At 39.7% G+C, this 27,590-nt stretch overlaps 1 protein-coding gene and 1 pseudogene across 1 annotated transcript in view; both read left to right on the top strand.

Moving 5' to 3' along the window:
* Positions 1 to 27,590, top strand: part of LOC148773892 (disks large 1 tumor suppressor protein-like) — a 526,413-nt gene that overhangs the window by 317,022 nt on the left and 181,801 nt on the right. The window contains exon 4 of the mRNA XM_088832359.1: positions 25,347 to 25,492. Coding sequence (XP_088688485.1) covers positions 25,347 to 25,492 — 146 coding nt within the window. The remainder of the gene's footprint in view (positions 1 to 25,346; positions 25,493 to 27,590) is intronic.
* Positions 12,244 to 13,295, top strand: LOC129549058 (protein HEXIM2 pseudogene; annotated as a pseudogene).

Raw genomic sequence — 27,590 nt, 5'->3', positions numbered from 1 at the left:
AATACCAGACCACCTGACCTGACTCTTGAGAAACCTGTATGCAGGTCAGGAAGCAACAGTTAGAACTGGACATGGAACAACAGACTGGTTCCAAACAGGAAAAGGAGTACGTCAAGGTTGTATATTGCCACCCTGCTTATTTAACTTATATGCAGAGTACATCATGAGAAACGCTGGGCTGGAAGAAGCACAAGCTGGAATCAAGATTGCCAGGAGAAATATCAATAATCTCAGATATGCAGATGATACCACCCTTATGGCAGAAAGTGAAGAGGAACTCAAAAGCCTCTTGATGAAAGTGAAAGAGGAGAGTGAAAAGTTGGCTTAAAGCTCAACATTCAGAAAACTAAGATCATGGCATGTGGTCCCATCACTTCATGGGAAATAGATGGGGAAACAGTAGAAACAGTGTCAGACTTTATTTTTTTGGGCTCCAAAATCACTGTGGATGCTTATTGCAGCCATGAAATTAGAAGACGCTTACTCCTTGGAAGGAAAGTTATGACCAACCTATGTAGCATATTAAAAAGCAGAGACATTACTTTGCCAACCATGGTCCGTCTAGTCAAGGCTATGGTTTTTTCCGTGGTCATGTATGGATGTGAGAGTTGGACTGTGAAGAAAGCTGAGCACAGAAGAATTGATGCTTTTGAACTGTGGTGCTGGAGAAGACTCTTGAGAGTCACTGACTGCAAGGATATCCAACCAGTCCATTCTAAAGGAGATCAATCCTGGGTGTTCATTGGAAGGACTGATGCTGAAGCTGAAACTCCAATACTTTGGCCACCTCATGCGACGAGTTGACTCATTGGAAAAGACCCTGATGCTGGGAGGGATTGGGGGTGGGAGAAGAAGGGGACGACAGAGGATGAGATGGCTGGATGGCATCACCGACTCGATGGACATGAGTTTGAGTGAACTCTGGGAGTTGGTGATGGACAGGGAGGCCTGTTGTGCTGTGATTCATGGGGTCACAAAGAGTTGGACACGACTGAGTGACTGAACTGAACTGAATGAGGGTTTGCTGTACCAATTTATGTGCAAGTAAAATAGGCTGGAATCTCAAACTCTGTATGAAGCCTGAAATACCATTCAAGACATAATTCAAGCTCTAAATCAGGATGTGATTAAGAGCAAGGATTCTAGAATCAAACATGTAGGTTGAGAATTCCAATTCCCCCACAAAGGAGTCTTTGTGCACTTTCCTTAACTTCTTTCTGCCTCAGTTTTCTCATCTCTGAAATGGAGATAATACTAGAACTGAACTCATAGGTGGTTGTAAGGTTTGATGGAGTAATATGTGTGAATTTCTTATCATATCTGGAACATAGTGAGGGCTCAGTAGTGTAACCCATTATTGTTTGTTGTTGTTGTTGTTATTAACTGCTGGGTTTTACCCACCATACCCTCAGCAGCAATGCTCCCAGCTTTGATCTCTGCTGCTGCTGCTGCTAAGTCGCTTCAGTCGTGTCCGACTCTGTGCAACCCCATAGAAGGCAGCCACCAGGCTCCCCCCTCCCTGGGATTCTCCAGGCAAGAACACTCGAGTGGGTTGCCATTTCTTTCTCCAATGCATGAAAGTAAAAAGTGAAAGTGAAGTCGCTCAGTCATGTCCGACTCTTAGTGACCCCATGGACTGCTGTCCTAAATGGAACTTTCTGTTTTGGCTTCTGTTCCTTCTACCATTATATTAACTGGCTTTTTCTAATTTATTAAAAAACAAACAAACTTCTTAAGTGAGAGGAACTGATTGGTTTAGTCTGTCACCAACCCTATAAGGCAGAGTTCTTACCCTAGGTCATTTTGTAGCCTACTGGCCAATATAGCATTTGACTGATTTGGGGTCAGGTCCTCAGCAATCACCAGGCAGGCTGGTATAGCTTGTGAGTAGGAAATCCCTCAGAAGGGGAATTAGATCTGGCAAGCATTCTGATGCTTCCCAGAGAGGGTGGGCAAACTCATACCTGCAATGTGACTTGAAAGGGAGCATAGAAAAAAGGAGCTAAATTGTAATACTTTGATTAATAACAAATATGGTGCTTAAATGAATCAAAGGTAAAGTGTTTGTTTAGGTAACAGCATTATTAGTGAGTTTGGACAGCCAGGAAAAAGAAGTTTGGAAATAAAACAATAGACCAAACACAGGTCACTCAGGGCAAAACCTTTTCTTGTGATAAATGACAATAGTCTGTCCAAGTTTCTGACAAACAGTGTTACCTAAAGAGGAAGAGAATGTGGAGTCAGCCTTTCAGAAATCTATTGACTCTAATCTCCTGTAAATTATAGGTAGTTATACAGCACTTGGAGAGATTTCTGCCCATGACTCTGACCTCAAGAGCTCTCAAGATCATTTTGTGCTGAGCATTTTTACTCTACCATTTGTATTAATTCTTTTAGGCTTAAGGTAGAAAAATAAATGGTAACCCTTGGTTTTTTTAAAAAATGAATCAATTTGATGACAGGGAGAGATGGACATTTTTCTTCAATCTACAAAGCCAAGTCCTAAAACTCAAACTGGAAGAATTGTGACAGCTGATAGTTGTTTGTGAGATAAAGTTTTGACGTACTTGGCACTGGACTGCATAGTCATGGTTAGAGGTTTATTCCTATGTTTCTAGATATGACTATAGCATGACTATAGTGGAAAACTTCTTTGCGAATCAGAAAACTTAAGCCCTGGTTGAGTCAGGACTAGCTTTGTGTTCTTGGTGAAGTCACCATAATTCACCAGCCCGTTTCATCATCTGTACAGTGAAGAGTTAAGATGATTTTCACCCCTCTCACAGTTCTAGCAGCACATGAATCAGTTTCATAATTTCTTTTATTTTTTGTTTTGGTCCATTTAACCTCTTTCTAGATCTTGCTTTGCAGTTTTATGTTTCCGTCTTTTGAGCTGTATATATTCTTTGCTCATTCATTCATTAACTTCTGTATCCATCTTTACATTTATTGATTCTCTAACTCCATACTTATTGAGTGTAAGCCATTTTACTAGCAGTGATGATGCAAAATTTACTGACATGCTGTCTGCTTTCAAGATCGTAAAAGTCAGCTCAGAATACAACCGTATCTCTGCCTGCCTTTCCAGTCTCGTCTTATACCTTTCTCTTTCTCTTTTGGATTTCTTGAATATCTTTGGCCTCTGGATCAACAGTATCAGCATCGCATGGATATTTATTAGTAAAAGTAAATTTTGGGCCACAGTTAAACCTACTGAATCAGAAATTCTAGTTGTGTGACCAGTAATCAACTTTTAAAATCTGCTCTTCAGGTAATTTTGGTGCATGATAAAATTTGACCACCACTGCTCATAAGGGATTAAAAAGTGGAATGTGAATTGGCCTATAATTTTGCAAAGCTTAGATATAGGGAGATAAAACTTTTATACCAGTGACATGGACTTTAAGAATCACAAGATAAATGCAAAGTGCAAAGGCAATAAAGGGGAGGAAGGATGAAATGACTTGTGGAACATGCTTCAGGGAGAAAGAACATTTGAGCTGGAACTGCTGAGTCATGGTCCATAAAACTCTCCAGATGAAGAGGAAAACAAAATAAACAAAATCTCTGCAAATCCAGAGCAAACAAAAGAAAATCCTACAATTATTCTAGGCATAAAAGGTCAATTTGTAATAATTAAGACCACACGCTTTGGAGTTAGACATATGTGGTTCCTCTCCTGGCTCCAAAAATTATAAACTAAGCTAGGTGGCCAAATTTCTTGACGTCTTTCTCCCTGAGTTTCCTCTTTTGTAAAGTGGGTAAAAGAATAGTTCTATGTCATGGGATTTTGGAGAATAGTAAATGAGATAATGTACATGTAATGCTTAATATGGGCTTCCCTGGTGGCTCAGAGGTTAAAGCGTCTGCCTCCAATGCGGGAGACCCGGGTTTGATCCCTGGGTCGGGAAGATCCCCTGGAGAAGGAAATGGTAACCCACTCCAGTATTCTTGCCGGGAGAATCCCATGGACGGAGAAGCCTGGTAGGCTACAGTCCACGGGGTCACAAAGAGTCGGACACGACTGAGCGACGGAACGGAACGGAATGCTTAATATGCTATGGTAAAGCCTTGATAAATGGTAATTATTATTACTAACACAGAAATAAACTATTGAATTTTAAAAGTTGTGTAAGGGATCTTCATCTACTCAACCAGGAAGAATTTTCCCTCTTTTTTATTTTTTAAAAACATTTAAAATATTTATTTTAAGACATTAAAAAAGCTTTGAAACAATCTCAAATTTGAATGGTCAGTACAAAAAAATTTTTTTTTATTGCTTTTTTTTAATCACTTCAGCCATTTGAGAGTAACTGGTCAACCTGTTCTATTACTTCCTGATACATTAGTACTTATTTCCAGTGAACAGGGGCATTTGCCTATGTAATTGCAGTGAAATGAACAAAACCAGGAAATTAACAAATATCCCAATTTTGTGTTATACTGACTAATTCAGTTTAGAACTACACATAGCCTTTAGGTGTCATGTCTTTTTAGTTTCCTTAATTCTGGGGCATTTCCTCAGCCTGGAATCATTTTTTGTGACTTGGACGCTTCTAAAGATGGGAATATCACATAAGCAAGGCTGTGTTCTTTTTCCTGTATCCTATCAGGTGTCTCATGGTTGTATTTGCTCCATTTAGTCATGATGTTTACTTTGAATCCTCGATTGATGTTGTGTTCCAGCTTTTGGGCTTGTGAGGTTACTCTTTTCCATTTGTGTTTGTTTCATATACATATGTGTTTACACCTATGTGAATATTTATGTCTATTAAAAACCATAAGATCACACTGAAACTTCCAGTTTCAATCCAGTACACATATAGTTCATTGTAGTTTCTCCATTTCCATATTTTGACTCTCTTTTCTGATTAATTCCCATCATCTTTATTTTATTTACTTATTTGGTCAGTCTCCTTATTTGTACCCTGTCCCATTATCACTGCTGAGGAGACACTTCTTACCAAACTTAGCTTCTCAAAACCCTCCCTGGGCCAACCCTTTCCATAGTTGACCTTCTCACCCTAAGTAGCTGAGACAAAGCATCCCAGGCTCTACCCACCGCCTGGGTGCCCTCCTCATAGAAGTCAGCTTTGGCCCAGTGCTCCAACAATATCTAAACCGTTTGGCCCTCTTCAACCTGTTTTGGCCCCAGCAGCTCTCTGTGAGAACTTCTTCCTCAATCTGTCTGAGCCTATAACTGCTTTGGGCCACCTTCACGTGTAGATGCCCTCCTCACTCTGCTTGAGTTCTGGCACCCTGCTCTGCACCACCGAGTTCCTTGGCTCAGTCTCCTGCACCACCAGAACAGACCTTGCTCTACTTTACCTAATGGCTTTAGAACCGAATTGTCCTTGGTTGCATTAAAAATGCATAAAAGTATGCATTACTGTCATAATAAAAAATTTAAAAAATGAACTGTCTGGGAGGGAAGGGCAGGAAAGAGAAGGGAAAGGAAAGGAGAAAGGTGATGGGGAGAAGAAGAGGAAAATAAGAACTCACAGATTTATTTTTCAATAAAGCAAGAGTAAGTATTCAGTTTAGTTCAGTCGCTCAGTCGTGTCCGACTCTTTGCGACCCCATGAATCGCAGCACACCAGGCCTCCCTGTCCATCACCAACTCCCGGAGTTCACTCAAACTCATGTCCATCGAGTCGGTGATGCCATCCAGCCATCTCATCCTCTGTCATCCCCTTCTCCTCCCGCCCCCAATCCTTCCCAGCATCAGAGTCTTTTCCAGTGAGTCAACTCTTCGCATGAGGTGGCCAAAGTATTGGAGTTTCAGCTTTAGCATCAGTCCTTCCAACGAACACCCACAACTGATCTCCTTTAGAATGGACTGGTTGGACCTCCTTGCAGTCCAAGGGACTCTCAAGAGTCTTCTCCAACACCACAGTTCAAAAGCATCAATTCTGTGCTCAGCTTTCTTCACAGTCCAACTCTCTTTCCAAAGACTATGAATAGAACTACTAGCATGAAATTTTCTTCTTCTGGGAATAAGCAGGATGGCCTTCTGGTTTGATTATGGGGTCTGTATGGCTTTCCAGATGTTTCAAGATTATTACACAACATTAGTTAGTCTACGAGAGAATAGCACAGCTTCCTGTCACACTTGTAGACTGAAATGGGTTGGATAGTTCTTGTACGATAGCTATCTACAAGCTGCCTTTCCACTCTCACTTCAGAACAAAAGGTGGTATACATTATTTAGCCAATATAAAAGTAAGGTAATAATAGTCTCTATATATAGAGTGAGCTTCCCAGGTGGCTCAGTGGTAAAGATTTTGAAGGTTTGATACCTGAGTTGGGAAGATCCCCTGGAGAAGGAAATGGCAGCCACTCTAGTATTCTTGCCTGGCAAATCCCATGGACAGAGGAGCCTAGTGGACTACAGTCCATGGGGTTGCAAAGAGTTGGATACGGCTTAGCAGCTGAAAAACAACATATACAGAGTAGCATGTTTTCTAACCTGTAATTTTGTATTTGGATATATGATTTTCCCTTTTGCAAACCTTTTATATATTGAGGAAGTTGAGACAAAAGGGAGGTGACATGTTCAATATTTCTAGATTTTATTTTTCTACAATTTTATTTAAGCAGTATATTTTAATGAGATAACTTTGCACAGGAGATCATAAGCTTGACCTAATATAATGGATATGATTATACCTGTGCTATAATATGCACATATGATAATTGTACATAATTAATATGATATATCCACTCTAATAAATTATAATTATATCATTTATGTATAATAATATAATTATATATAATGGAAATTTATACCCTAATTATAATAAAATATTATATATTATAGGGGTATATTTTCAATAATTTTTACAATCTAAAATTGGTCTTTCAGATATCGTCGTACACCGGTGTTACAGAGCAATGTTCTTTTTATGATTAGCCATCAGCTGTCACTTCTTGGAGCAATTCCAAATGAAATGATTACAGACTGCCGTTTAAATCAGTCCTTTTGGAGGAGAGGAATGTGATGCTTTTCTCAGGTGGTAGTTGACATTAGGTGTTTAATCAGCCAAAGAAACACCCTACACCTCATATTACACATAGAAAAGACCAAGTTTTTGGTATTCATCAATAAAGCTCTATCTATATAGTCTTGTGTTATGATTCAGAACTGTATGCCCACAATTTTAATAAAAGTAAAGAACAAAATGAAACAAATTGAAAACTAAAAAAAAATTATTTGGGCAAGTTGTAATAAGAACCTCTGTATACCAGACTTAAGGAGATAAGAGGGACACTGTCTTTTAGCATATCAGAGACAGAATTTTGTTTTCCTACTTAACACATGTCTCGAGATATAACTCTCTCTGTAGACTTTCTGGCCTCATCTGAGTTGGTTAGTTGGATTGATTATACAATTGTATAAAATCATCATTAAATAGAATATTGACTAGATCTAAACTTATGTGCTTGACAGTAAAGTTTCCACCACAGTCTGGTTTCTTGTGTCATGCCTATCTTGCCATTTTCTCTCTTCTGCTTCTTCAGTTCGGTTCAGTTGCTCAGTCGTGTCCGACTCTTGTGACCCTGTGGACTGTAGCACGCCAGGCTTCCCTGTCCATTACCAACTTCTGGAGCTTGCTTAAACTCATATTCATTGAGTTGGTGATTTTCTGTTAAAGTCATCTCCAATTTACAGGGGAAAATTGTTACAATATTATTGCATAACTAATATTTATTGAATACCCTGTATTCATGGTGTGTGTAAAGCAAAACTGGGCTGTTGATGCTAATTATGTAATCTGTAGTAACCTGTTTTCTTAACATTCAAAATTTAACATTGTTTCCAAGCTTAACTATGTGGACTGTCTATTGCTACCTCTATGCAGAAGTGTCTTTGCCTCCCTTTGATTTATATAGGCTAGGAAGATATGGTTCCTGAAGCCCAAACTCTCATTCTGTTTGAGTTTTTGCTGATGGGGAGAGAAATTCAATAACTTCTGCTTAGTAGTGTACAGTTGAGATTAAAGTATTCTGGGTAACAGGCGTTGGAAAGTTTTTGAGTTTCTTCGGTTTGATTTTCCTTCCATCTGGTGATCTGTAGAATTTCCTAAATGATATTTTAGTCATGCGTTTATAATAAGATATGCTTGTTTTAGCATTGATATCATTCAATTAACCCCTGTGTTCCAGTAGGCATATTACTGAGCACGTTGTAGTAAAAAGGCTGTGGCTTTTGTGTCAAATCTGGATTCCAACACTAGTCTGGTTGCCGCACAGCCCTGTGACCTTGAGTAAGTCTCAGTTTATCCATCTTTAAAATAGGTGGAATAATAATAATGCCTTATAATTTGGTGGCAAGGACTAAGTGAAATAAATGATGCTTTAAAGTGTGGCTGCCTAACATATGGTGGAGAAGCGGCAAATGCTAATTTCTTCCTTTCCTCCTTCATTACACAAAATCAATACTTTATCACAGACTGGAAGATACATGGCAGCAGGGAGAGAATTGGAATTTATTTAAAAATATGTAGTTTAAAACTAAGCTAATGCAAGATTATAGTTACTTATCTTTCTGAGATTTGTAAGTTTACATGGTAAACCTTTGTGAGGTTATAAAGGATGCAAAACATTCCTTTATCTTGGATGATCTATGTGAAATTGAAGTTTACTTTTCTTTTAGCTATAGAATATGACACACCTGGCGGTGGTTTGGGAGTTAAGTATGTCTGCATTGCTGCTGCGAATAAAGAATGTCTTCTGTCTCTAAGGCTCCTCACATCTTCTTCCAGCTTCCCTGCTTGTGTCTTGCCTACCCTGGGTTCAGCGACCAGTGAGATTCAGCACGACAACTGGGTAGTGAACAGGATAGGATACCTAGCAGGTAGGGGAGCCTGAGGCTCCACAGAAGCAGCGTCTGCATGTGCTGGAGCAAGAAATGCGTGGCCTTGATGAACCCAGCTCCTCAGACAGTGACATAATAGAGGATTCTGATGTGGCCTGTGACCCTGAAGATACGGATCAGTGATGTGGGCTGTGAATGCCACGAAAATCCCCTCTTTGAAGTGAGGGGTCTGGCGCCTGGTGGTGCGGGGAAGTGGGGGTTGCAGGTCCTTACTGAGAGAAGTAGAGGGACTATAAAGGAAACTGAACCCCGAAGAATTGATGCTTTTGAACTGTGGTGTTGGAGAAGACTCTTGAGAGTCCCTTGGACAGGAAGGAGATCAAACCAGTCCATCCTAAGGGAAATCAGTTCTGAGTATTCATTGGAAGGACTGATGCTGAAGCTGAAACTCCAGTACTTTGGACACCTGATGTGAAGAACTGACTCATTGGAAAAGACCCTGATGCTGGGAAAGATTGAAGGACGGCGGGGAGGCGGGGAGAGAAGGGTATGACAGAGGATGAGATGATGGCTGGATGGCATCACTGACTTGATGGACATGAGTTTGAATAAGCTCCAGGAGTTGGTGATGCACAGGGAAGCCTGGTGTGCTGCAGTCCATGGGGTCCCAAGGAGTCAGATATGACTGAGCGAGGGGACTGAGCTGAACTGAAGAGGGATGGCATGTGAGACGTGGTTTTGAAAGTGTGAAGACCCCGAAGGGAGCCTGAAGGTGGCAGGGGCCCCATCCGGGTTACACAAATATGCAAATGTGCGCTGATTTGTGACTGTAGAGGCTGTGTTCTATGATGTAGATTTACAGTAGTAAAGGTTGTGTCCCGTGATGTAGACTTAGACCCTCGTTCTGTAAAGGCTGTATCCCCTATTGCTCTTGCGCCCAGGGTCAGCGTTGCTCACCAAAGGAATATTGTGGAAGATGTTCATGTAGACTGTGAGGTGAGAGGCCCCAAAGCAATGGAATGTAGGGAGAGAGCAACTGGCAGGTGGCGGTGCTCAAGGCCTCTCGCCCCACTTCACTCGAGCCCCACAGCTGGGCGCATTTGTGGCACTGCGCATGCGCACCGTCGGTGGGTCTCTATAAGGACCCCCTGAAACGCGCTTTGTCAAGTCAGGGTCAAGGTGAGTCTGTGTTGCACTGAGTTGCATAGTCGTCGTTCCTGCTGTGTCAGCCATTAGAGAGTAAGGATGTCCGTCTTGCTGCTGCGAATAAAGAATGTCTTTAGTTCCTACTGCTGCGCGCGTCTTTCAGCTTCCCCACCGTGCCTACCCTGGGTTCAGCAAACAGTGAGGTATGGCAAGACACCGGTGCTATACAATATGTCCTCAGTTATCTTTTTTATACACAGTATCAATAGTGTGTGTGTGTTCATCTCAATCTCCCAATTCCTCCCCTACCCACTTTCCCCCTTGGTATCCATATATTTGTTCTCTGCATCTGACTCTCTCTACTTTGCAGACAATACAATCTACACCATTTTTTGAGATTCCACATATATGCAATAATATATATTTGTTTTTCTGACTTACTTCACTTTGTGTGGCACTCTGTAGGTCCATCCATGTCTCTACAAATGACTCAGTTTTGTTCCTTTTTATGGCTGAGTAATACTCAATTTTTTAGGTGGAAAACACTGAGACTTAAAAAATTTAAATGTCCCGCCACAGGTTACACATTCAGATAAGTAGCAGAGTCAGGGCCTGACTTCAGCACTCCTGTGTAACTCCTAGATCGCTGTACCACTTCACTTACGCACAACTGATATGCCTCTCCCGGCACATTCTGCACTTACTTTGTTCCTCTTTGAGTCTTTTTCCTCTGCATATTTCTTAAAATGTTCCTGGATATTTCTCAATGCTATACTTATCCCTAATATCTCCTAGTCACCTTCCAGTCTTCTAAAACTTTATCTTTTGATACAATTTCAAGCCTGTGGAAAAGTTGCAAGAGTAGTACAGGGAGCTCCTGTATCTTTACTCAGAGTCACCAATTGTGTACATTTTGTCTTATTTGATTTATCATTCTTTAACTGTGTGTCTCTCTCATTCTTTCTATATTTATATGCATAATACTTATATGTGCATATTTTTAATGAACCATTTGAGAATGATTTGGGGACCTCAGGCTCCTTTATCACTAAATAATTCAATGTATATTTCCTAAAAATGAGAGTATTTTCTTAAATAATGCAGTTATCCGAATCAGGAAATTTAACATTATACAATACTGTTGTCTAATGCACAGTCCATATTCAGTTTCAGCAGTGGTCATAAAAATGTTTTTTTATAGCTGTTTCCCTAGTGTAGGATCTAGCCAGGATCACACGTTATACTTACTTGTCATGCCTTTTTAGTCCCCCTTATTTTTTATCTTATTTTTTAAAACATTTTTATTGGAGTATAATTGATTTACAATGTTGTGACTTTCTGCTATACAGCAAAGTGAATCAGTTATGCATATACATGGATTCTTTTCCCATATAGGTCATTACAGAGTACTGAGCAGAGTTCCCTGTGTTATACAGTAAGTTCTTAGTTATGTATTTTATATATAGTAGTATTATGCATGTGTGTGTGTGTGCTCAGTCACTCAGTTGGGTCCGACTCTTTTGCAACCCCTGGGTCAGTAGCTCACTAGTCTCCTTTGTTGAGGAAATTTTGATGAGACTTCCCAGGCAGGAATGCAGGAGTGGGTTGCCATTTCCTCTTCCAGGGGATCTTCCCAACTTAGGGATTGAACCTGTGTCTGTTGCATCAGCAGGCAGATTCTTTGCTACTGTACCACCAGGGAAGCCCATATAGTAGTGTTTGTCACCTTTAATCTGCAATTTCTTTAGCTGAATATTTTTGAAGATTACAGGTCAGATGTTTTGTAGACTGCCCTAAGATTTGGTTTCATCTGACATTTTCTAAAGATTGGATTCAGTTTATGCACTTTGGGGGGAGTGACACAAATGATGCTATATCCATCTTGATGGTTGATAATAAGAGGCCCCCAGGGCCAGTTTGTTCTAATTTGTGGGGAGATAACTTGAGACTATGCAATGTTGTGTTCCTTGCCAAATTTTTACGCACCAGTTGCAGTGTCCATTCTTGATTTTCTAATTCCATAATTTCTTGCATATTTATTAGCTGGAATTCTCCTATAAGAAAGAGATTTCCCTTCTCCTCCATTTAATCACTCTTTTATTTTTATTAGGATGAACTCATATATTCTTATTTTCTTCAATAGGTTATAATCTATTTCTATTAATTGATTTTAAATGACTTTTTGTTGAAGTATAGTTGCTTTATGATGTGTTAGTTTCTGCTGTACAGCAAAGTGAATTAACTATATGTATACATATACCCCTCATTTTTGGATTTTCTTTTTTATTTTATTACTATTAATTTATTTTAATGGTCAAATTGTTCCAGATTTGGTTGGTCGGAGCCTCTTTAAAATGGCTTTCATGTGGTAGGGCTGAGGCGTTGGGAATTGCACAGACAGGCGGTCACACAGAAAGACACACAGACGGAGTCCTGTGCATAGCCCCTGACAGCAAATAGGTGTCACTAGTTAAAGGACTCTGATGAAAGATTGGGAACAGAAGAAGGTGGCTTCTCCAAACCAACTGCCACCAGCTGCCCTGGAGGTGGCCAAGATCTCTGGCACTTGTGGGAGCCCCGGAACATCCCCTGAGCCTCATGACCCTGGAGGTTCCCGGCCCCTGACCCCTCGGATGGAGAGCCACTCAGAGGAGGAAGACCCTCCTGGGGCTGGCGGTGGCCTGGGCTGGAATGGTAAGAGTCCCTGGGCTCTGGGCCTGTTCCACAGAACAGGAAGAAGCAGCGCCGGCGGCCTTCAAAGTGCAAGCGGCACTGGCGGCTCTACGTGGAGCTCAGCTGGGCTGAGAAGCCACAGCGGGACGAGAGGCAGAGCCAGCGGGCCTCCCGAGTCGGAGAGGAGATGTTCGCCAAAGGCCAGCCCGTGGAACCCTACAACACCACCCAGTTCCTGATGAACGACCGAGACCCCGAGGAGCCCAACCTGGATGTGCCCCAGGGGGCCTCCCTCCCAGGCTCCAGCGGGGAGAGTGAGGCTGGGGACAGTGACGGGCAGGGCTGCGCTCGTGGGGAGTTCCGGCAGAAGGATTTCTCCGAGGCCTTCAAGCGGTATGACGCCGAGAGCCTGCAGGGCCGCAGCAAGGAGGAACTGGTGCGAGAGTACCTGGATCTGGAGAGGCGGCTGTCCCAGGCCGAGGAGGAGATGAGGAGGCTGCGGCAGCTGCGGGGATGCAGCAGCTGGCGCCCCTGTTGCCAGGTGGAGGAACTGGCTGCCGAGGTAGAGAGGCTCCGGACGGAGAACCATTGACTTCGGACGGAGAATGAGATGTGGAACCGGGAAGGCGGCCGCCGTGGTGGGCAGCCAGGCAGCTAGGGGTGCCCCCCGCCCCAGCCAAGCTGACTCAAGGAGTGTACCCTCAGGCCAGCTGAGCCTCAGGGAGACGGGTCTCAGTCCCCCTGCTTTCCCTGAGAACAGCCAATACAGGCTCATGTCCACAGTTCGTTCTTGGATGTCATGTTACTTTTCACAAAGGAATTAAATGATTTTTTGTGAGATCAAAAAAATAAATAATAAAAATAAATGGCTTTCATGTCTTTTTATCCTTTCCCATGATTTTTCGGGCTTCCCGGGTAGCTCAGCTGGTAAAGGATCTGCTTGCAATGCAGGAGATCCCGGTTTGATTCCTGAGTCAGGAAGTTCCCCTGGAGAAGCGATAGACTACCTACTCCAGTATGTTGGGCTTCCCTGGTGGTTCAGACGGTAAAGAATTCACCCGCAATGTGGGGGACCTGGATTTGATCCCTGGGTTGAGAAGATCCCCTGGAGGAGGGTATGGCAACCCCCTCCAGTATTCTTGCCTGGAGAATCCCCATGGGCAGTGGAGCCTGGAGGGTTACAGTCCATGGGGTTGCACAGAGTCAGACACGACTGAGCAACTAAGTACAGTACGGATTTTTCAGCACTTCCTTACTTTCTGGTGAAACAAAGTCCCAGGTTCATCCTTATAGTTTCCCTGCTCTAGCCCTAGAGTCAGCCTTCCTCCAAAAACCCTGGTTCCTTTTTACAGAACCAAGTATTTTGAAACCAACGTTCCCTCTCTCATACCTTTTTTCCTTTCTCCCTCCTTTCTATTCTCACTCTTTTCCATTCTCTGCTTCCTCTCTCTCCCTCCCTCCCTCTTTGCTACTTTCCTTCCTTCCAATGTCTTGTCCAGGCATAGAAGAAGCCCAATCATATCAGAACATTGTGGAAATGTGTTTGAGTCTTTAGTATGCAAGCATTTCCTGATTCTCTGGTCTTGCTTCTTCAATATATATTGGATTTGATCATGTATTCATATTAGTCCATGGACTCTGGGTTTCACGCTCATGCCTGCTAAGTGTGGGCTCTTTTGTCCCCTAACTTGGTACTTGGTTGGTACCTCTCATTGATGTTGCTTTCACTCTTTTTTCTTGGCTCCAAAATTTAACTTACATTTTCTTTTCATCCACATTTAACTTTAGCCCACTCCTCACTTTCATACTTATTCTTCTGGTCCCAGGTAATATCCTTAAAGAATCTTGACTGGCTGCCAACCTAAGATAGGATATTTACTTTGCTGATAAAGCCTTTATTAGAAATTCTGTTACTGTGCCTCCGTGTCTCATAGTTGGGCTCAAATGGACCAAGGCAGTGATGAGTTTTTACTTTGCAAAAGCATGGTATCTGGATGCAACATAAGGATATTGGATGTGAGCATTTATCTGGCTCCCCAAATAGAAGGAAATGTTGAGGAAAGGTTAATGGAACACCAAGGTTGCACTTTGTAACATCTTTAAATATAGCAAAGTCAGCTGTGTTACACTTTTTGGCTGAATTCATAATCAGGTGTAAGTATGGAAAATCCTGCAGAGAAAAGAGATGCTGGAAACATATTTAAAACATATGTTTTAAAAGAAGGCACAGTTTACAAAGATTATCATCTCCTTATTGAAGCTGTATGTGAGAATCCTCAGCTGATTTCAGTGAATTCTTGGGGTTAAACAGCTTTGGTGAGTTATAACCATATCTTCTAATCACAAAAAAACAAATGAGCCAATAATAATGAGCCAAAGAGGTTTCTGATTGGCAGGCCGGAGTGGTGACTGTAATTCTTCCCTTGAATACTATGTCTAGGATCATGAAAGCTAAGGTTGGAAAGCAAAAAAGAGTCTCCCCAGTCACTTTTATTTCAGCCTTAAACATCTTGCATTCTGGTTACTTTTTTGTTTTACTGCGGTTAAGGAGATAATTGCAGAGCAATTTGTGAGTCATACAAGGAAAATAATCTTGTGATTTAAGTCATATATTCTTAATTCATGTTGTGTAAAAGGAAATCCATTTCTCCATCATTTACCATATTTATAGTTTGTCCAGTGAATTTGGACCTTCAGTCAGTTCAGTTCAGTCGCTCAGTCGTGTCCGACTCTTTGCGACCCCATGAATCACAGCACGCCAGGCCTCCCTGTCCATCACCAACTCCCGGAGTTCACTCAAACTCATGTCCATCGAGTCGGTGATGCCATCCAGCCATCTCATTCTCTGTCGTCCCCTTCTCCTCCCGCTCCCAATCCTTCCCGGCATCAGAGTCTTTTCCAGTGAGTCCTTAAAAAAACTCAAATCTCCTTCAAATGAAAGAAGATTCACCACTTCTGAGGATATTAAAAGTAAGTTCCTCAGATGCTGGAAGGCATATCTCAGGATCTTGAAGGATCATTTGAAGAAACAACACCATCACTGAAATAAGTATGTCATGTCAGATTGTCTCTGCCTGGAAAAAGATAAAATCTTTTGGGTATATGGGTTTTTAAGGGTGTACTTAAAGACAGTCCTATTTACTTTGGATTCCCTTAACGATGCTGTTTGACAACTGAAGACCCGGCTGTGCCAGAATCATCTTTTGAAAGGCCAGATCTCATCATTATGGAATGTAGGTTAAAACAAAAGCAGGAGATTGGGCTAAATAGAGACTGACTCAGCTACCATTTAGAAGTTGATTCCCCCCTCCCCCGTTTTAATGCATCCTAAAGGCAGAGTACTGAAATATAGTTCCTTTTGAGTTTCTAGCTAATTGAATCTGAATCCATTAGTCAATAATGTTCACTAAGTAGTTATTATTACTTTTCAATCAACAGAAACCAATTTGCTTCTCTTGCTGGGATTTTTCCCAACCCCTCACTCTGAAAAAGAGAATTGTAATAACTCAGTGAGGGATGAATCCTTGGGTTCTAATCACAGAGGTGCTGTTTCTTAAGCCCAGTGTTACTGGTGAATCAGAAACCACTGACATCACTTGGGAGCTTGTTAGAACTGGAGATACAAGTTCCATTCCTGACTTCAATCATAATTTGCATTTTAACAAAATCTCCAGGTGATTGAGATTCATGTGTATGTCAGAGATGGGAAAACACTCATTTGTAAATTTGACAGTAATTTATAGACTATTTAAAAAATAACTGTGAGGTTAATATGGGTATGCCTTCAAGAATTGGAGGAATTCATTTAGAATGTATCCTTAGAGGTGGCAAAAACTTTTTCATTTGAGGGAGGACAGTGCAAAATAAAAACTGCTAGCAGTTGTAATCAAGTAGCAAGTCACGTAGAAGCATAATCCAAATAATGTGCAGTTTTCTGCAGTCCTGAGTGTGAAAGATTTGACTTTATTCACTGATTTTTCTTCTCTTTGAGCTTTAAATAGAGAGGTAATGCAAATAAGCTAAAATTCGTAAGCCTTTATTGTGCGTTAGAGCAAAGAATGATGCTAAATAGTAGAGAATATATGGCTGGTTCTGACATTGTCTTCATTCCTAAAGACCTTCATTACTGAAAAATTACTTATTGAATTGAAACACTGAATTGAGAACAGATGGGTGAACAAGTACTTCTAATATAAGGTAGAATAAAAAGTAACTATTAAATAGATTTGAGCAATATTTTTTTTTGTGGGAATGTGAGGAAAGAAGTGACATTGTCTACCTTTCCCACCCCCCACAATTCCCAACACAAATATCTTTCTTTTTCTTTTTAAACAGGATAAAAGCATACAAATTTATTTAAGTTTTACATGACATGGAAGTCTTCATTTGGAAGTGAAAACCCACGGTAGCTGTTAGAGCTGGGTGTTTTATGCTGGATTTGATGAAAAGTGGACAGTCATGGAGGAAATGTAATAGGTAAAGGGGTTAGGAGGTAATTGTAGCAAACTAGGAAATGGCAACCCACTCCAGTGTTCTTGCCTGGAGAATCCCAGGGATGGAAGCCTGGTGGGCTGCCGTCTATGGGATCACACAGAGTCAGACACGACTGACGTGACTTAGCAGTAGCAGCAGGAAAGACTTATCAAAAAGGCCTGTCTGTCAGGTTTCTCCTTGGCATCCCTTTGTCTTCAGAGACAAATGTTTTTCTTGATGGTGATTGCTGTTCTTACTCTCACATGTCCTAGTCAATTGAACTCACTTTTAGTAAGAAAAATTTCTATTCTGATGGCATTTCATATTTAGATCTCTTACTTCCAATATCCTGTTTATAAAGGCATAGTACTGGGACTGGGTATTGCAGAGAGGTACCCAGAGAGGATTTTGATGTGTAGGAAAGGGCATCCGGGCCTCAGAAAGAGTCCGGAAGTGGTGTTGGTAGTTGTGGTGGTGGGGACACAAGAGGGTGCCAAAAAGAGATGCCTGGAAATGACGCACTGACATAGACCAGATGCAGCAATACTGTTCAGAAGTAGAGTTTGACGGCTGCAGAATTAGCTCCCAATGTAAGTCATCTGTGACTTAAGACGCTTCTCTTCCTCTCGAGTAGTTGCTTGGACAGGGAATATGAATAGACAAAAGAGTGAAATAGAGGAACACTTCATCAGGTTTAGGGTAATAGGTTAATTAAGACTTCCAAATTAAGTATTAAAATACTGTCCATCAGGTTTTCCTAAATGCAAACAAGTTACTAGTATCCATTATGTGTCAAGGTGTAACTTTTTTGTATGAATCTTTTAACATTCATATGATACATCTTCTTCTATTTCTGGAAAATTTATACACCTAATATTTCAAAACTTGGCAACTTGGAAATGCCGCTTATGAAACAGTGTTTATATCCTTAAAATTGATATAAAGAAAAAGAGTCTCGAAATTTGACTACCTGCAAAAATTGTTTTACTCATTGTCATTATTCTTTAGAAAATATGTCTCTGCAGAAATCTTTATAGAAATTCTTTCTTTTTAATTAACACTTGAAACCAGGTAATGTAAACATATCTTGTTTGGGGGATTTTGCATTTTAAAAATTCCTTATTCCACTCACTTTTGTCAACTCAATACCCTACCAACCCTTACAATGCTCAAAAATATGCAAAGGACTTATATGATTTTATATCTGTATGACTTTTACCTTCTGCTCTTACACATTTTACATACATGACTTCACAGCCTCTTTATTGCTAGTGGCAGAATAAATGTGTAGTTGTGCCTGAAATTGGAGAGTAACTTTTTAGAATAAATCAATATTTATGAAATATTCCATTTTTCTTCAATATGTAAAAAAGTATAATATTTATACATGTAAAAGAGTATATCTAATTTATATATATATATATAGCATGGTAATAAAATAAACGTTTCTGAAGTAAGCCCCCAGATCTAGAACTGAAATACCTGTGTGTTCCTCCTTTATCCCATTTTCCTCCCCATTTCTTGCACTATTGTAATTACAACTTTTCATGTGCTTCTTTGCTTTGGTCTAATTTTCTTCACATATATTTGTATGAATGCCTGAAAATATATAGCTTAGTTTTGGATGTTTTTGAACTTTACAAAAATATTTTTGTATTGAGACTTGCATTTTTTTCATTCAACATTACGTTTCTAAGATTTGTTCATGTTATTTTGTGATACTATAGTTCATTCAGTTTGGCTGTTACATAAATTCCATTTTGAGAACATACCATATTTATCCACTTTTTTGATGGAGATTTTTTGCTAATTTTTTGCTCCCATAATGTGTGCTGCTGTGAACATTTTGGTTTGTGTCCTGATGTGCATATGTAAGAGTTTATCTATAATATTGACTGAGTAGTAGAAATGCTGGATTACAGGAAAAAAGGTGAATTTTGCAAGACAATACAAGATTATTTTCTAAAGTGGACATGGCAATTCAGACTCATCAGGAATAAATGTTACCATACATTCATAGATTTTTTTCCTTTTTTAATTGAAACATAGTTGACATGTGCTGTGCTAAGTTGCTTCAGTCATGTCCGACCCTTTGCGACCCTATGAACTGTAGCCCACCAGTCTTCTCTGTCCATGGGAGTCTCGAGGCAAGAATACTGGAGTGGGTTGCTGTACTCTCCTCAAGGGGATCTTCCAGATCCAGGGATCAAACCTGCATCTCTTATGTCTCCTGCATTGGCAGGCAGGCTCTTTACCCCTAGTGCCACCTTGGAAGCCCACAGTTGACATATACTATTATACATTCAGTTCAGTTCAGTTCAGTTGGTCAGTCGTGTCCGATTCTTTGCGACCCCATGAATCATAGCACACCAGGCCTCCCTGTCCATCACCAACTCCCGGAGTTCCTCAAACTCATGTCCGTCGAGTCGGTGATACCATCTAGCCATCTCATTCTCTGTCGTTCCCTTCTCCTCCCACCCCCAATCCCTCCCAGCATCAGAGTCTTTTCCAGTGAGTCAACTCGTCGTATGAGGTGGCCAAAGTATTGGAGTTTCAGCTTCAGCATCAGTCTCTCCAATGAACACCCAGGATTGATCTCCTTTAGAATGGACTGGTTGGATCTCCTTGCAGTCCAAGGGACTCTCAAGAGTCTTCTCCAACACCACAGTTCAAAAGCATCAATTCTTCGGCGCTCAGCTTTCTTCACAGTCCAACTCTCACATCCATACATGACCATGGGAAAAACCATATCCTTGACTAGGCAGACCTTGGTTGGCAAAGTAATGTCTCTGCTTTTTAATATGCTATCTAGGTTGTTCACAACTTTCCTTCCAAGGGATAAGCGTCTTTTAATTTCATGGCTGCAATCAGCATCCACAGTGATTTTGGAGCCCCCCAAAATAAAGCCTGACACTGTTTTTCCATCTATTTCCCATGAAGTGACGGGACCAGATGCCATGATCTTTGTTTTCTGAATGTTGAGCTTCAAGCCAACCTTTTCACTCTCCTCTTTCAATTTCATCAAGAGTCTCTTTAGTTCCTCTTCACTCTCTGCCATAAAGGTGGTGTCATCTGCATATCTGAGGTTATTGATATTTCTCCCGGCAGTCTTGATTCCAGCTTGTGCTTCTTCCAGCCCGGCGTTCCTCATGACGTACTCTGCATAGAAGTTAAATAAGCAGGGTGACAATATACAACCTTGACATACTTCTTTTCCTATTTGGAACCAGTCTGTTGTTCCATGTCCAGTTCTAACTGTTGCTTCCTGACCTGCATACAGGTTTCTCGAGAGGCAGGTCAGGTAGTCTGGTATTCCCATCTTTTTCAGAATTTTCCACAGTTTACTGTGATCCACATAGTCAAAGGCTTTGGCATAGTCAATGAAGCAGAAATAGATGTTTTTCTGGAACTCTTTTGCTTTCTCCACAATGTAGTGACTCATAATTTTTAAAGATTATACTCATTTGTAATTCTCAAATATTGTCTGTATTTCAAGTGGTGTACAATATATCCTTGTAGCTTATTTACACCTGATAGTTTGTATCTCTTCATCCCCTACTCATATATTGCCCTCTCCTCTTCCCTTCCCAACTGCTAAGTGCTAGTTTGTTCCCCATATTTGAGAGTGAATAAACTTACCTAAGGAGGAAAAACATCTGTACTTGGAAAACTACAGGATACTGTTGAAAGAAATTGGAGGCGACACATACAGATGGAAGGACACACTGTGTTCTTACTGGAAGAATTAACCTTGGTAAAGTGACCATACTACCCAAGACAATGTATAAATTCAATGCAATCCCTATCTAAATACCCATGAAATTTTTCACAGAACTTGAAGAAATAATTTTAAAATTTCATGGAAACACACACACAAAACATTATAGCCAAAATAATCATAAGCAATAATCAGTTCAGTTCAGTTGCTCAGTCGTGTCCGACTCTTTGCGACCCCATGCATCACAGCACGCCAGGCTTCCCTGTCCATCACCAACTCCCGGAGTTCACTCAAACTCACATGCATCAAGTCGGTGATGCCATCCAGCCATCTCATTCTCTGTCGTCTCCTTCTCCAATAGAGCTGGAGGAATTATTCTCCCTGACTTCAAGATATACTAAGCGACAGTAATATTTTAGCCAGTATCATTGCTATAGATGGCGTTTAGTTATGATCTTAGTTTGTATTTATGATCACAAATGGGATTGAGAATCTTTTCCCTTATCAGATTTATCAGTGATACATGTTTGCTGTGAAATATCCTGTTTATATTTTCCCACCCATTTTTTTTCTTCTGGTTTGTGTGTCTCTTCCTTTTTGGTTTTTACATACCCAGATACTGTCCCTTTGCCTGTATGATATGAAGATAACTTCTCTCAGTTGCATCTTGTCTTTTTCACTTTCTTTATTGAGGTGTAATTGATACATAATAAACTGAACATTTGTGAAGCAATGATTTAATGTTTTGATATATGCATACACTCCTTTATAAACTTTCACACTCACCCTTTCCTGCCAAACCTCACAGTCCTGTTCCCAGGCAACTACAGAATTGTTTTGTCAATATAGATTAATTTGCATTTTCTAGAATTTTATATAACTGGTATTATAAAAGACACATTTTTCTCTGACTCCTTTTACTTGGCATTATTTTGAAATTCATCCATGTCTTGTGTATCAGTAGTTTGCTTTTGTTTTTTTTATTGATCAGTAGTCTTCCATTGTATGGGTATACTGCTGCTGCTGCTACAGTTTGTTTATTCACTGATCAGTTGATGGACATTTGGATTGCTTTCAAATTTGACTTTTTACATGAATGTGTATTTCCTTCTCCTTAGGTAAGTATCTAGAATAGTGATGGCTGGATTGTATAGTAGCTATGTGTTTAACTTTTAAAGAAATTACCGGACTTTTTCAAACTGGTTGTACTGTTTTCCATACTCACCATCAGCAATTGACAGTTCTAGTTCCTTAGGATCACTGTCAGTTCTTGGGATGATCAGGTTTTAAAATTTTAACCAGTTTAATAAATATGTAGTGAAAGTATAGTAGTATCTCATTGTGGTTTTAAATTTTTCTTTCTCTAATGATTAATGATGTTGAATATCTTTTCATGTGCTTATCTGCTACCTGTTACTTTCTTGGTGAAGTGCCTGGTCAAATCTTTTACCCATTTCTCTATTGGATTCTTTAGCTTCTTTTTGTTTTGAGAGTTCTTTATGTATTCTAGATGCAAACCTAAAAAAAAAAAAAAAAAAGATATGTGATTTGCAAAGGAATGCAGTCCCCCCTTAATTGTTTTCTTTCAAGATTTTTAAGTTCTGTCATCCAGCCTCCATTATTGCTACTGAGATTAGTCTTTTCTATGTGACTGTTTTTAAGATCTCTGCTTTGTCTTTGGTGTTCTGTTTATTATGCTATGTCTGCTGCTGCTGCTGCTAAGTCTCTTCAGTCGTGTTCAACTCTGTGCGACCCCATAGACAGCAGCCCACCAGGCTCTGCCGTCCCTGGGATTCTCCAGGCAAGAACACTGGAGTGGGTTGCCATTTCCTTCTCCAATGCATGAGAGTGAAAAGTGAAAGTGAAGTCGCTCAGTCGTGTCCGACTCTTTGCGACCTCATGGACTGCAGCATACCAGGCTTCCCTGTTCTTCACCATCTCCCGGAGCTTGCTCAAACTTATGTCCATTGAGTCAGTGATACCATCCAACCATCTTGTTCTCTGTTGTCCACTTCTCCTTTAGCCTTCCATCTTTCCTGGTATCAGGGTCTTTTCTAATGAGTTGGCTCTTTGCATCAGGTTGCCAGAGTAGCTCTTATTTATTCTCTTTTTTTAATAAACTGTTACTTTCAGGACCTGAGAATTCATATTTTTATAAATTCTAAAAATCTGATATCCATAGCCCTTTAAATGTCATTTGTTATTTATTTTATTTTTCCCATGAAGACATCTATTAGAAAAGTAATGGACCTTCGTATCTATCCTCTGTATATTCTAATATTTCTCTCTCATTTTCCATTCTGTTTTCTCTTGTGTTGCATTCTGGATAATTTCTTTGGGTATATTTTCCAGTTCTGCTTTGTTTAGTCTGCTGTTTAACCTATCCATTGATTATTTTTTAAATAATGATATATTTTCTTTCATTTATTCATTCATACCAATATAGATTCTTGGACATTTATTTTATACTTTGGGTATAATCCAATCCTATGTTACATATATATTTACTCAAATTGCTCCAGTTTTGGCCATGTTTCGCTGCTCCTTCATATAACTTTTGTCTTGTTTTGACATGCCTCATTGTAGCAAAATTTTTAAAATTTTTGTTGGGGGGCTTATTCTCAAAATACTCCAGGCTCATCTTGTTATATTTTCTGCCCCAGTACTAGGATCAACCATTTCCCCCCAAAGCTCTGGTTTCCTTTATTGAAACCAAGATCTGGTTCCTATGTGTGCTGGTTGCTGTTGGAGTGTTCTTGCTGCTGCTGCTGCTAAGTCACTTCAGTCGTGTCCGACTCTATGTGGCCCCATAGACGGAAGCCCACCAGGCTCCCCCGTCCCTGGGATTCTCCAGGCAAGAACACTGGAGTGGGCTGCCATTTCCTTCTCCAATGTGTGAAAGTGAAAAGTGAAAGTGAAGTCGCTCAGTCGTGTCCGACCCATAGCGACCCCACGGACTGCAGCCTACCAGGCTCCTCCATCCATGGGATTTTCTAGGCAAGAGTACTGGAGTGGCTTGCCATTGCCTTCTCCAGTTCTTGCTACTAGGCCCTCTTAATCTAGAAAAATATGGTAGCTAGGAAATATTAATACACATACTTGATTTCTATTTCTATCCCTCCTTCCCTTCTTTCCTTCCAAACTTTTGAATTCATATAGATACTCCCAATTCTAATTTAATACCGGCTGTACTTATTCGTTACCCTCTGCCATTTGTTGGAGAATGCTATGTAGAGGCTAAAGTCATTATTGTAGGCCCTTTCGTCAGACAGGGTGAGGGAATATATGTTTTTATAGTTGGACATGACTGAGTGACTGAATAATAAGAAATGCTAACCTGTATATGTGCATATGTATAAGTATTTCTATATGTATTCATTCCTATTTCTGTTAAGCTAAAAATGAGTTTGTAATGATGTCTTTAATCCAAAATCGTATGACTCATTGTACAATGCCCTACCCACCCACTTTTTTGTTTGTAACTTCCTACTCCAACAGTGAGAAACCTGGTTCCTACCATCTACCATCCATTTACTTAATTGTTCAATTCTGATTACATACATACAGTGACTTCAGCATTGTTGACTTGTACTCCATAAGAAACAAATTTACCAACTAGAGTGTAGACTAGGATACTTTTGTACCGGTGTCTTCGTCTGCGGTTTTACTGTCTCTCCTCATAGTCAGGTCATCACCCTTGCCTCCCACTGCCTTCAGTGAGGTTATTTCATTCATCTGTGACATAGATTCTTTTGTCACAGTCCACTTTTCATCTTGTGATTCCCTGGCCTCCTAGATGATTTTTAAAATGCATACATTATGGTTTATTCTTTGTGCTGTAAAATTCTTTGGATTTTCACAGATGCTTCCTGTTAGGTGCCAACCAGTATAGTATCATTACAGAATATTTTCATCACTCTGTGCTTTACCTATTCACCCCTCCTCCCATCTCTTAGAACTTCTGGAAGTCACTGATAGTTTTATTGTCTCTTTAGTTGTTTGCTTTTTTTTCCAAAAATTATATAAATGGAATCCTATAATATGGAGGCTAGCTACATGCCTGGCTTTTTTAAACTTATCAATATACATTTAAGACTCATCCATGTTTTTACATAGTTTGATAACTCATTCCTTCTTATTGTTAAGTAGTATTTTATGTATTGCAGTTTGTTTATCCATTCACTAATTGAAGGACATCTTGATTACTTCTAATTTTTGCAATTCTAAATAAAGTTGCTATAAGAATTCTCATACAGGTAAAAATGCAACTTTTAGGATTTCTTCTATTTTTGTTGTTTTTCTTTGCATACATATTTATGTAGTTCTTTTTTATTAATTAATGTATTTATTTTTGGCTGCGCTGCATCTTCGTTGCTGTGCACAGGCTTTTTCTAGTTGCAGCAAATGGTTGCAGTGGTTTCTTTTAATTAGCAAAATCTTCCATATACTTATGCATGAAGAAGCTATCTGTGAGGTCATACATGACATGTTGACTTTTCTCTTGCATTTTCTTTACAGATATTCAAGAATTTTATGAGGTAACATTGCTAAATTCTCAAAAAAGTTGTGAGCAGAAGATAGAAGAAGCCAATCAAATTGCACAGAAATGGGAGAAGACATCCCTTCTTGCTTCATGCCATGACAACCTTCAAAAGTCTGCAGAGGTACATTATTGAAAGTTTTGAAAATTACTAAATATTTATTTATACCAGTAAATACCAAAATTATTTATACCAGTAAAGAAGTAGTAGTTATTAGTAGTGGTAGTTTTAGTAGCTGTAATGATTATTAACAAACTTTGGCAAACAATAATAATGGAAACTTACATACTATACTGCCGGTATTATATACCAACATTACATACCATACTGTATATAATATTTGCATATGAAAATTCAGATTCTGCCAAAAGATAAAACCGGGCATAGGAAGAACATGGTTCTTCATATTATATAAGTGAGTTCTGTCATGAATGTTGTCATTGTTTGAGCTGACTCAAGTATCAGGCATTCTGGAATTTCGGAACATGCGCTGATGCAATGCGGGAAGGAGATGGACAGCGAGGTTGGAGAGTGTGTTCTAAGACTGTGATCTCTGTAGTAGAGTCATGTGTCCTGGGGCAAATAAAATGATTCATTGGGATATAGGAACAAAATCATAGAACTCTCATTTATATTGCTTTTTATTGCATTCTTTACAATCTATTATATTTAGATAATGAATAACATATTAACAGTAATACATGTACATGTAAGAATAAATATAAAGCTATTAGAATTGTATATGCTCAGATGGTTTTTTGTGGATGGGATTATGGAATCAAAAGTTTGAAGATTACTGTTGGGCTTAGCAGTTATCAAAGAGTAAAGCAAGTTGAGGTATGTTTTGTTTTCGTAGCCAAGGATCAATATGGTGGCAGGAACTGATCAATGATGTTTTTAAGTGGCAGTTGGTACTCTGTCAAAATTGGGGTTGTGGAGCTGATTTGGAAACTACATTGAACCCTAGTGATAATCAATGGCACTTTGATTGCTGAGTCTTTGAATAGTTATGTTTGAGACCTGTGATACACTTTCCAACCTGCTCAGAACTGATTTGGAAACTGGGTAATCACTGAGGCTAATGATCACCTTGATTCCTTGAAGAATAAGTTAACAGTGACAGTAATGTGTCAATGCATAGATACCTACTATGTGAAGTTTATAAAGTACTTAAAAGCATTAAAACATCTTAATTTCAATACCTAGAAGTAACTTGACTTCTTAATCTTTTTTTCTGTACAAATATATATACAGAAAACTAGGACAACAGCTTGTAGGGTGTGTTGATGACTTTTAAATTGAATGCTGTACTAATAGTATTTATCCATATAACATCAATAAATATTTTTCAAAATAATTTAATGACTATACAATATTCTACCATTTGAAACTTACTTAAGCAGTTCTCTGTTAAAAATTGAGGCTATCTCCAGTTTTGTGCTATGAGTAATGTGTAATGGCTATCTGTGCATGTAAACCCTTGTGTTTTTTCCAGTTATTTCATTCAGTTCAGTCGCTCAGTCGTGTCCAACTCTTTGCGACCCCATGAATCACAGCACGTCAGGCCTCCCTGTCCATCACCAACTCCCGGAGTTCACTCAAACTCATGTCCATCGAGTTGGTGATGCCATCCAGCCATCTCATTCTCTGTCGTCCCCTTCTCCTCCCGCCCCCAATCCTTCCCAGCATCAGAGTCTTTTCCAGTGAGTCAGCTCGTCGCATGAGGTGGCCAAAGTATTGGAGTTTCAGCTTTAGCATCAGTCCTTCCAATGAACACCCAGGATTGATCTCCTTTAGAATGGACTGGTTGGATCTCCTTAGGGTTGATTTTTGTAAATGAAACTATTGAGGCCAAGGATATTGACATTTTTAAGGCTCTTGTTACAAATTGTCAAAGTGCTCTGCAAAAGTGCTATCAGCAGTGTTAGAAAAGACAAATTTACCTGTATTCTTAGTAGCATTAGTTTTTTAAAATATGTTGTCCAATTTAAAGATAAAATTTGTTACTTAATGCTTTGCGTTGCAATTATATATTATTGAGACTGACCTGTATTTTCTTATGGTTATTGGCTTGTATTTGTTTTGTGATTTATTCAAGCTCTTTGTCCATTTTTCTAAGTGGTGCTAGAATACTTATGGTTTTATAAGAGCATTTTATTTATGAACTATGTCATCTTGCAGTATTTCTAGTTTGCTGATTACTGATAATTTTACTTATATG

Source organism: Moschus berezovskii, chromosome 25 (assembly GCF_049115385.1).
Source record: "Moschus berezovskii isolate FMDL1 chromosome 25, NW_MosBer_1.0, whole genome shotgun sequence".
Taxonomy (NCBI): Eukaryota; Metazoa; Chordata; class Mammalia; order Artiodactyla; family Moschidae; genus Moschus; species Moschus berezovskii.
Note: the sequence above shows the minus strand (reverse complement) of the source record. Positions and strands in the feature narration are given on the sequence as shown.